The 12,096-nt window shown below is 43.8% G+C and overlaps 1 protein-coding gene across 4 annotated transcripts in view; it reads left to right on the forward strand.

Moving 5' to 3' along the window:
• The window catches only part of ccdc120a (coiled-coil domain containing 120a), a 45,793-nt gene extending 38,255 nt beyond the window's left edge, over positions 1–7,538 (forward strand). For all 4 annotated transcript variants that reach the window (XM_042410322.1, XM_042410323.1, XM_042410321.1 and 1 more), the window contains exons 6-11: positions 48–189; positions 573–629; positions 2,685–2,784; positions 2,912–3,696; positions 5,051–5,297; positions 5,393–7,538. In XM_042410322.1, coding sequence (XP_042266256.1) covers positions 48–189; positions 573–629; positions 2,685–2,784; positions 2,912–3,696; positions 5,051–5,297; positions 5,393–5,486 — 1,425 coding nt within the window. In that variant the 3' untranslated portion in view covers positions 5,487–7,538. The remainder of the gene's footprint in view (positions 1–47; positions 190–572; positions 630–2,684; positions 2,785–2,911; positions 3,697–5,050; positions 5,298–5,392) is intronic.
• Positions 7,539–12,096: the final 4,558 nt, after the last annotated feature.

The following is a 12,096-nucleotide window of genomic DNA, read 5'->3' on the forward strand; positions in this document are numbered from 1 at the left end:
TGTGTGTGTGTGTGTGTGTGTGTGTGTGTGTGTGTGTGTGTGTGTAGGAGGAGGATTCTCAGCGTTCAAAACCGAAGAAAACTTTATTCAGCGGAGCTCTGAGGAAACACAGCGACCCTGAACACAACACGCACACACAGACGCACACACACCACGGCAAGAGGACTGTACACAGAGGCTGCCACACAGGTAACACACACACACACACACACACACGTTGTCCTAGGTCACTTTTGGGGACATTATATATATATATATATGTACCCTAACCCTAATCTTACCCACTGACCCAAAAATCAGTTTTTTCCTAATTGGGGACACAGCTTTTGTCCTCAATTGGACAACTGGTCTTTAGTCCCCAAAAGTAGCCTATGACAGACCCAAACACCCACCCACCCACCCTCACACACACACACACACACACACACACACACACACACACACACACACACACACACACACACACACACACACACACATATTACTGGCAGTAGATGAGAAGCCATTGTTTCAGGAAGACGAGGAAACCTGCTTCTTCCTGCCTTTATCTGACTCCGTGTGTTTGTTTCCAGACGACACAGTGAGGTCAGAGAGCAGCTCGACATCAGACTCAACAGGACACGACAATGGTAACACACACACACACACACACACACACGCATACGCACACACACACACACACACACACACACAGCTCCCCCTGCTGGCTGAAAACAACATTTCAGCTTCTAACCCTCAAAGCAAAACTTGATTATTACTGATTTAAATAATCAGTAATAAAAACACTGCACTCGCCAAGTAGAAATCAGAGGTCTGGGAACATGGTGACATCACAGTGACATCACAAAAAAGAAGTCTGATGGGTTGGAAACATGGTTCAAACGATCAACAGTTTATTCTGATGATCTGAAGCATTTTATTAGGAGGTCAAACTGAACGTGGGTGCATAAGAAATAAAAGCCAGATAAAAAAAAATAAAAGCCAGTTTCATCAGACACACTCTACAACTTCAGAACTTGCCTGAGAATCATCACATTTTTAAGTTTTCTTCAGTTTCAAAGTAATGCAGTGATAATTGCCTGTTCATTCATGGCTACACTGCAAACAGGAACTGCTAACAGCTAATTCAGCAGACTTTTAATGGTGCCAATTTGACAAAATGTAAATAAATATCAGCTAAAAGAGGGGCTCAAGTTGTAGCTCACAGCTAACTCCATGGCAATGTTACATTTCCTGTTTATAGCCCCCAAAGCATTATGGGAACTGTATTTCCAAAACTGAGAGCTTGATTTGATCCTCCAAATTGTCTCAGTTTTGTCTGAGAGGGGCTGCTGGTCTAAAGCAAGTTACACAGTTTCACAAAAATAAAGACTGTGTTGAGCCCTAATGGGTTCAGCAGAGAAAGGAAGAAAGATCCATGTGTAAATCTATACTTTTGGTTTAGAAATCTGTGCGCACGGTTTATAAACTGTGCTCTCGAATTACGAGTCCATGCCCACAGAATTGTAAACTGTGCCCTTGGATTTGCAATCCACGCACTCAAATGCAATTCAAGTCGAGTCAAGTCAGTTTTATTTATATAGCGCCAAAACACAGCAGAAGTTATCTCAGGGCCCTTTTCACATAGAGATAGAACGTACTGTTTCATTTACAGAGACCCAACATTCCCCTATGAGCAAACACATGGTGACAGCGGCGAGGAAAAACTCCCCCTTTAACGGGAAGAAACCTCAAGCAGAACCGGACTCTTGGTGGGCGGCCATCTGCCTTGACCAGTTGGGTTTGGGTGAGGTTTTGGCAATTGATTGTAAAATGGGAAGTTGCTCATTTAATTTTATATTTCCAAGAAAATGTGGCTGAGGATATTTAATATGGAGTCATCAGTCTTAAAACACAGAGTCTTCCTCAATTAATATTGAGCCACATCATCCGATAAAGCACTCCAACATGGGTAATGTAACCTTCCGCAGTGGATCCTTTTTTTCTCAGCTGTGACCCCCAGACTAACTCAAAGCTAAGAGCAGTGTTTCCATGGTAACAACTAATGGCACACAATGACAAAACCGAGTGACAAATGGCTCATTATTTGTGTTTTACTAGCAACGTTCAGGGAGATATCCAGCAGTGAGGAGTTAGTTTAGTTAAGAGTTAGTTTGACTAGAGAAACGATGAGTCAGCAGAAGTGTGTTGCGTCCTGAGGAATGATTACAGCAAAAAAAACATGTTTCAATGTTCATTTTGGGCTCCTGACTGTTGTTTTAAGAAGCAGTTTGATCTGATTCAGGTCTGCACTGAACTCACATTTCATTCTACAGGAAGTCTGATGTTTTATTACACTTTTTGTTCACTTTTCAAGTAAAATTTCCTTCAAACTGTCTTTCCGGAAGGTTTTTAGTTTGATGAAAGTCTTAAATTACCCAAATTCATGGCAAATGAGTCCTGCAACAAAAAACTGCTTCTATTTACTACAACAGATGAGTTTAGACGTCTGACTGTTGATCTAAACCAGAGTCAAAGTCTTGGTTTTTATTACTGATATGAAACTGAGCTGCATGTTCAAATAATGTGAAAACTCTAATATTATTATTTACACCAATGAACCTCAATAACATTTATAATGATTTATTTCAAAACTCACTGATATATTTTAACATCACCTTTCTGTCTGTCTGTCTGTCTCTCAGATGATGGCGTGTCTCAGTGGCGCCCCCCGCTGGGCTCTGCTGATTCTCCAGTGGAGGTTTTCTACCATAACAAAACCAAGAGGAACTCACTGCACAACAGGTACATTTATGCTAAGCTAGGCTAATCTTTAAACGAGCTCAGAAGTAGAAGAACATTTTGAACAAACATTGCTTCAGTGTAAGTTTTTCTCTCAGCTGATGATTTTCTATCCATCTTCATCTTTCAGGGCCGAGCATCCAGAGACTCTTCAAACCCACAAGCCCCTCCCCCTGCCTCCCCCCCTCCCCCTCCAGCCTCCCCCACCTCACCCCCCTCACTCCCAGGACAGCTCCTCCTCCTCCGGCCCCTCTGATGTGGGAGCAGCGGGGGAGGCCGGCGTCAGGGTCACCGCAGCTCGTCGCAGCAACAGCTCCGACGGCCTCCTGGACCGCATCACCTCACCTGAGGAGGAGGGGGGGAGGCCGGGCCAGCAGGGGGGATTGTGGGTAAAAGGAACGAACGCCGCCGGAGCATACAGGAGCTCAGAGACGCTGGCAGACGGACGGACGAGGACGAATAATGGATTCACCGAGGGTGGAGGGAGGGGAGGGGGTGCGGGGCGAGGAAGAGGAGGAAGAGGAGGGGGGTACAGTGAGGTCCTGCTGGACTACGTCTGGGGGAAACAGCAGCAACTGCAGCGACAGCAGTCCCAGACCAACAGACAGCCAATCACATCGCACCACCCACTGCTCTACAACGGCTACTCCTCCCAGCAACCCCCTGTAGCCCCGCCCACCTACCGCGGTCACATAGGCGACCAGCGACGAGTCAAAGTGACCCGTACCAAATCCTGCGGGCCCTTCCTGCCGGTGCAGCAGAGCCAGGCCGATACCCACAATCCTCCTGTGGCGACCATCCAGCCCGACCCCCACCCCCACCTGCTGCCCCCACGACCACCACAGATGCTCCCCACCCAGGACGCACAGCTTGAGGAGGCCACCAGGAGCCTCCACAAGGCTCTCGCCCTGGAAGGTAAATACCAAACACTTCCTGTTACATCACACCGCTAAAGAACACCTGAAAACACCAGAAAATATCTAAAAAAAACACCAGAAAACATCTAAAAACACCAGAAGACATCTTAACACACCAGAAAACACCTGAAAAAAATCAGAATGATGTTATTCGCTGTCAAGACACAGTTATGCACAGCAGATCAGCTGGTTAATGTGTGCAACCAGCACCACTCTGTTATAAAATAGCCACAGAAACCTCCATGTTTATATGCGCACCAACTTATCGGTTATAATTAATTATTCTGTACAGTTTTTAATGCAGATCAAGTCTGGCCAAACTGTCGCCTGGAGCTCCACATTTTTATTTACATTACAGGTGGACATGTGGCTGTAATGAGCAACATATGATCGAGATTTTACAGATTAAATTTTATATAAAATTGTGTTATTTTAAAATAACCACGTTTTAAATTCTACTTTCATTTTCTATATGGCCAATGGTTATTATATGGATCATTGTGATGCCTTCCTCATCATCACAATGATCATACAGTCATTGGATGGGCGGGGCTGCAGGGGGGTTGCTGGGGAGAGTAGCCATTGTAGAGCAGCGGGTGGTGCGATGTGATTGGTTGTCTGTCAGTCAGGGACTGCTGTCGCTGCAGCTGCTGCTCTTTCCCCCAGATGTAGTTCAGCAGGACCTCATCCCCCCTTCCTTCCTCCTCCTCCTCCTCCTCCTCCTCCTCCTCCTCCTCTTCCTCAATGACTTTGCACTGAAGTTCTATGAGAAATTCATTACGTAGCACAATGTCAAAAGGTTGTGATATGTAGCACAACAAACTAGTGAAGCTGTAAACAGAACTGCTGTTCTCGCACATGCTCAGTGGCGTCTGCCTCACACAGAACTACTATCCTGAGACTTACAATCTTATCGCTGTTATTAATCTTTGGAGACGTTTCTAAACAAACTACAGTAATCACTCTCTTCAGGGACGAAGGAACATATCACCCAAGTCAGCGATGTGGCTCACTGACCTGTTTTTAATAGTTTTTGGACAATAATGGAGGTCTACAGCACAGAGGAATAAGATATATCAGGCTTTGGATAGACACACAATACTTGTTAGTAGATCAGTTCATTGTTGGTTTGGTTCTGTTGTTGACAATAAGAACAATATAGAAAATCGCCAGACTGATCCTTTAAGAGGTTACAATTTCTACAACATTTTAAACTCACAACTTTAAACAGAAACAAGACTGAAGCTTTACTTAATCTCCTCTGCTGCTGCTGAGTGATGTTTACAGATGTTTTCATAGATCTGATTTGGTCTTTACTTTGTCATCCAGTCTCTGATGTGTGTGATTGACAGGTCTGAGGGACTGGTACCTGAGGAACACGATAGGCTCTTCCCACACAAACCAGGCCAATGGAAAGGTGAACGCAGGGGTCAAAGGTCAGGCGGGAGGAGGAGCAGCTCTGCAGCGCAGACGGACGACTCACGGTGTCATCCAGCCGCCGACCTATCAGACAGAGACGAGTCATCACACTGCGTCGCATCACAAACAGACGGCGCTGCCACATTCAGCCACGTTCCACGGACACCCGCTGCACGCCAGGTAGGAGTCAGTCAGGTGACCTGCACCTGCATGTGAGGACAGAGGAACACCTGACCAGCTCTTTCTCTCTCTCTCTCTCTCTCTCTCTCTCTCAGGTCTGTGGACAGCTCTCTCTACCACGACTCCTTCCCACCTCAGAAACAGGAAGTTCCATCTGTGGACCAGCCGTCTCCTGGAACTCTGGTCTGACTCACCGACCAATCAGGACTCTGACAGACAGACAGGCTGACCAATCACAGGCTGGCTTGCTGGGATCAATCAAACACGCCTTGTCTCTGGGTGGAGATCCGGATCCTGCTGAACAAGATGTTTGCTGCCATGTTCAGTGGCAGAAGCTTCCTCTGTCTGATGTCATCTTAAAACCCCACCCACCATGATGTCACACAGAGGACGATGACATCACTGTCCAGTCCGAAGCCGTGGGATTAAACTGATATGTTGTTGAAGAACGAATGAAATTAAAGCGAATGAAACTTCAGGAAGTTGGCTGACAGATGCTCATCTCGCTCGCTCTCTGTCTGACAATAACCTGAAACACACCTGAAGCTTTAAATACCCCCGCACCCCGCCCCCTCGCTCCCGCCCCTCCCCTCCCCTCCAGGCCTGGTGGTGAACTGTTCACTGTCTCAGATATTATCCTTCATGACGCTGCTCAGCTGTGTTGAGCTGCTGTTTCAGGGATGGAAATTAATTTAATGATACTGACGTTTAAATGTTATTTGATGCCTCCTCAAAGAAAGAGAGAGAGAGAGAAGCCCCTCCCCCTCAAGCTGGAGGTCTGAGCGCCATGTTTAGCCCCGCCCACCACCGAACAGTTTATAAATGGTCTCAGAAATGAAAAAAACAGCTTTAATCTCAAAGATGCTGATGGTAATTCTAGCCCTTATCATCGCTAATGGTTAATTAATTTATTGATGTTTCGTATTTTGACTGAATCAAGTAGAAACCCTGGATTGAATAAAAAATAGTCAGTGAATAAATAAAGTTAATTTAAATAGCCTAAGTGATGACAGCAACATTGAAGATCTCCTGCAAACACATGAAGTTATGAGTCAACATCTCTACAGATTTGTGCTGAGACGATGCTGAGAGGCTGTTTATAAGCTGTGCGGCTGGTGGGCGGAGCCAAACGTGTTCACGTTGTGATGTCATTCAGGTAAATCAGTGGAAGCAGCTGTCTGTATGAACGTTCCAACACGGGTTAAACAACTCAGTCTCCGCATTTTTCCACATGTTTCATAGTCAGACTCCAGCTGACTTTGTGAAGCTGCCGTTGGCTCAAAGAAATATGTGATAGTGACGTCACATCAGGTGATAACGAAGCTGCTGGGGTTGTCATGGTGACCATCAACATTGTCAGACACAGTGTCCATGTGTCTCTGTTGAACTGTGGTCTCTCCCCTCCCCCCCCCCCCCCCTTTTTTTTCATTTCCTACTGTTTGTCTTTTATATCTTCTACAACAACATCTTTAATCTTTACTCAGACTCTGCTCAGACAATCAGGACACATCTGTGTTTTTATATGAACTTTTGATAACAGTGACTCTCTGAGGACAGATTATCAGCGTTTTACTCGCTGACATCACCAGCTGACATCACCAGCTCAGTCCGACAGACCAGCAGTTTTTAAAAAACGCGATGATGAACTTTCCGATCAGATCAGGTGACACGTTGATCCAATCAAATCCCTCAGGTGAGTCCTAATTGAAACCAGCAGGTTTGGACTGAGCGTCAGGTGACTGCTGGGAGTCTCCCAGTGAAACCAGCAGAGAAACAGGTGAAAGTGCAGGTGTCTAAAGCTCCTCCTCCCCCCCCTAGCTGGAGCTTCCTGTTGTGTTTCTGAATGTCAGCGAAGCCTGAACTAAACTACCAAATATGACACACGCCGGAGGGTCACGTGACCTTCTGGCTGCTTCTCACTTGGACTGACACTTCCTCCTTCCTTGTTACCTGGCGAGGACGCATCCTCCAACCTTGTTACCTAAGTGGGAACTCTACACCCTCCCCGGTTGATTAAATATTTACTTTGGACTTGGAAAAAACAAACTGCAACAACCTCCCACAAACATCTCAGCATAAAAGGCCGAATTAGAAGTCAGTTCAACATTAATCACTAACAGATGGTCATTATATCTGTGTTTGATCCTCTTTTGGTAAATGGCTGCGGTTACAGTACTGTGCAAAAGTTTTAGGCACTCAAAGTAAAGTGAGGATGCTTTCAAATCATAATTCAATGAATAGTTTTTATTTATCAGTTAACTCGACACACAGTTGAGTAAACAGAAGAAACCTACATGAAGTCAATATTTGCTGTGAGCAGCTTTGCCTTTAAAACAGCAGCAGTTCTCCTCGATTCACCTGCACACGGTGTTTCAGGTACTCGGTAGGTCGGTTGTTCCTGCATCTTGGAGAAGTTGCCAAAGTTCCTCTGTGGATTTCGGCATCTCAGCTGCTTCTGTCTCTTCATGTTAATCCCAGACTGACTCCATGATGTTGAGATCAGGGTTATGTGGGGGCCAAACCATCTGTTGCAGGACCAGTCAGACGCCTCCCTGATTGTAATGCATTATGGATAAGAATCTAAACATCTAAAGTGCTTAAAAATGTTGCACAGTACTGAATATTTTGATTTTATCCAGACTGGACAATACATCTCTAAAAAGAAGGTTGAAATAAAACAGTGCCTATAAAAAATAGTTCACCCCACTCTTTTATTAAAAAGTAGACACTTCAACAGAAACCTGAAACTTTGATCTCTGAAAAGTGATCTGGATTAATGAGATGAGAAAATAAACAAGACAAACAGCCAAACTGCCCTCCTCTCGGCAGAAAGAGATGATACACGACCTCCCACCTCCTAAATATTGTCCTTCCTGTCAGGTGACAGCGGCTGCGTTCCATTCAGCTAACATGTCTCCTCGCTTCCTTCACGCGTGTCTCAACTTCTCTGCCCGTCACTAATCGTGGCGTATAGGCAAGACTCTGAGGTACTTTTACAAAGAGACATGGATTTTTCCTCTTTCTCCTCTCACGTCTCCTCATCTCCTCTCCTCTTTCCTCTCTCTTCTCCTCATCTCTTCTCATGTCTCCTCATTTCCTCATCTCTCCTCTTTCTTCTATCCTCGTCTCCACTCGTGTCTCCTCATCTCCTCTCATATCTCCTCGTCTCCTCTCTCATCTTCTCTCTCCTTGTCACCTCTCTCCTCGTCTTCCCTCATGTCTCCTTGTCTCCTCATCTTGTCTCATATCTCCTCGTTTCCTCATCTCCTTATCTTGTCTCCTCTCCTTTTCTCCTCTCATATCTCCTCGTCTCCTCTCTCATCCTCTCTCTCCTTGTCTCCTCTCTCCTTGTCTTCCCTCATGTTTCCTTGTCTCCTCTCCTAGTCTCCTTTCTCCTCATCTCCTCTCTCCTTGTCTCCTTTATCCTCGTGTCCTCTTTCCTCTTCTCCTCTCATGTCTCCTTGTCTCCTCTCCTCATCTCCTCGTCTCCTTTCTCCTCATCTCCTCTCTCCTTGTCTCCTTTATCCTTGTCTCCTCTTTCCTCTCTCCCTGTGTCCTCTGAGACACACTTCATTGAACGAAACCTCCTCGGCCGGTTTGCAGGTCACAGGTCGAGGACGGAGGAAGCAGAGTTAGCAGAATGGAACGCACCCCGCATGAGTAGCGAGCCAGCAGGATGTTGTTGAACAACAGCTTTGCTAACGTTAGCTGAAGCTAACTGTAAGTATCATGTGGATAATTTATTATGAATGTTCACAGATTTATTGTGAAAGTTGAGGAGAAGATTCCTTCTGTCTGTTTGATTTTATTTTGAAGAACGTTCTTGTAAAATCTTCTTCCTGCGTTTCCTCACTGACTGAGACAGGAGCTTCCTGTCAGCAATAAGACGACCGTGTTGTGTTCTGACCTTTTAAACTCTTTCAGGATGAAAAATCTGTTGCAGCGACAATCAAACAATGATGTCAAAGAGTTGATTGATTCTTTTATGGCTGATCGGATTATTGATTAACTGAATTGAGACTGTTTTTGTACTGAGCTCCAGTGAAATGATGTAACGCCTTTTCTAAAAACAAAAATGGCCATAGTGTTTTTACAAACATGAAGTCAGTGTTTTATGGAGGTTGACGGGTGTTAATGGAAAAAATTTTGATGATCGTAAACCAGATTACTTCATCGTACCCTGAAATCCCTCCAACTCAAAATATTGATTACTGATTGGAAGGGATGATGTGAGAGGATGGATGAGCAGCTCGAGGGAATGACTTAATTATATTTCTCTGTTGTTTGACTGATTTTCTGATTAGTTTTCCTCTCTGCACCAAAAACTCTTGAGTCCTTTGCTTTTCATTCTGTTCTGAGTTCACTTCTTTACAATCAGGTCCTTCAGCTTCAGAAAAAAAAACAGTCTGACCTCTAGTTTCCTCCAAATTGGCGCCGTGGTCACATGACATGTCAGAGTTCAGTTTGTGTGTCTGTATCATCAGTGTGAAGCAGAGTTCCTCTACATAAATCCCCTTCACTAACAGACCGATGATAAAATCACTAAACATGGTAAATAACTTGTCACATTTTCATTAACACTTTAAAGACAAGTTCACAATTTTTCAAGTCATGTCAAGTGGATATCTGACACATTTACAGTCTTTTTAGCGTGGCCGTGAAACTCACAAAAAAATGCAAAAGCTCCTCTCTAGAGCCAGTGTTTGGTTTGTCCATTCCGGGCTACTGTAGAAACATGGCGGTCCAACATGGCGGGCTCCGTGACAGAGGACCCGCTAATTAAAACATGAATATTATATTCTATTTCTGCCAAGTCCTAAACTTGATGCCACTAAATTCTACACACTGCACCTTTAAAGAACAAACAAACTGATCCGAATCTAAACCCCGCCCACCTCCACAAATCTAAGCACAGGATTGGATGCTGCTGCTGTCACTTTCACAGACTGACTGATCTTTTAATGCAGCGGCCAACTCTACCTGATAGGGTAACACTTTACTTCAAGTCCCCCAATTTATCATTAATAAACAGTATATATACATATACTGTACATATATATAATATTAATGTACAGTATTATAACTTCTCCTTTGAAGACATGTTTTACTATTTTGTCATTCATTATCTGTTTATACAGAGGAGGAGTTATTCTTAAATAAACACTTATATCTACTGACAGCTACATTATAGTGTTATAAACCATTTACTGACTGTTTGTAGACTTATTATTAATGATAAATAGGGAGATTTAAAGTGTTACTGATAACATGTATCATTCTGCAGGTTTGTGTTCAGGTGACTCCAGCTGTCATGTGATCGCGGCTTCAGAAAGAGTCCAGATATCCCAGCATGCACCTCTTCTAACTCTGGTCTCACACCAAAGCAGAACAGAGAAACACTCTGTAAATATATTCAGTGACAGTCTGAGTACTTTACAGTATTTGTGCTCTGCAGTACTCTGATGTATCTGTACTGCAGTACTTTTACTCTGAAGTATCTGTACTCTGCAGTATTTGTACTTTAACGTATCTGCACTCTGCAGTATTTGTACTCTGAAGTACTCTGCAATATCTGTACTCTGCACTATCCTTACTCTGCTGTATCTGTATTATTCAGTATCTGTACTCTACAGTGTTTGTACTCTGCTGTACTCTGCAGTATCTGTATTGTACTATGAAGACCTGGATGAAGCGGTGCGTGTCCCCCTTCAGGTCGAGGTTTATAGACGGTCCGTTCAGACGGACCAATCAGGACAATCTGTCAGTGTGACATCACTGCTGTCTCTGCTGTGATGCGTTCAGATGCACTCTGTACAGTCGGTGTTCTGTAAAAATTCTTTTCTATCTTTTTGGACTCTTTTGTCATTTGTACTTTTTTCACTTTGACCTCTGACCTCTCTGCTGTCTGATGTGAACAGGCTTCATGTAAATAAACATGCTGTTTTTAAATAAACATCTCTCTTCACTGTTTCCTACCTGTCTGTAACTGTACACTAGTTTTTATGTGTTACATCTGTATTCTGATATTGATTGGTGGATAGTTAATCAGCTGTGTGTAATCGCTGCTCCTGACCTGCAGAGGGTGTATGCATCCATGGGTGCAACATGGCGGGCTGTGTGGAAGAGGACCCGCTCCCTCTATAGATATAAAGGGCTCATTGTATGGTAACGACAACACAATGATTCTTATTTTCAGGTGATTATACACTAATTAAAACACACTTATGAATATTATATTCCATTTCTGCCAAGTCCCTTCCACTAGATGCCACTAAATTCTACACACTGCACCTTTAAGTAGGATTTTTCATGCTGGACTTTTACTTGGAATGAAGTATTTTTATATTGCTGTATTGGTAGCAAAGGGTGTAAATATTTCTTCCACCGCTGGTCAAAATCCACAGTGTGTCCACACAGTCATTTAAAAGTCTCTGTGAAGCTTCTATTCAGCTTCAGCAGTCTGAGTTAGTCATATCAAATGGATATCTGACACATTTACAGTCTTTTTAGCATCAAATTCCCTCTTTGTGTTTCCTCAAACAATGTTTCCCTGTTGAGCTGCAGGTGGAAGTATAGTAACAAAAAGAGGAACTTTGGCACTAAAAAGACTGTAACGTTGAAAGATATCTACTTGATTTGACACATCTGGGAAAATGTATTTAAAAGTTTATCTGTAGCTTATATGAAGCTTCAGATAAACTTTTAATTCTCTGTCCTCTCTGTCTGAAAGATGCAAGAAGCATCTGTCAATCTATAAGGCACTATTTGGGAAACTACCACCCTACATTACATCGTTGCT

This window comes from Thunnus maccoyii, chromosome 4 (genome assembly GCF_910596095.1).
Source record: "Thunnus maccoyii chromosome 4, fThuMac1.1, whole genome shotgun sequence".
Taxonomy (NCBI): Eukaryota; Metazoa; Chordata; class Actinopteri; order Scombriformes; family Scombridae; genus Thunnus; species Thunnus maccoyii.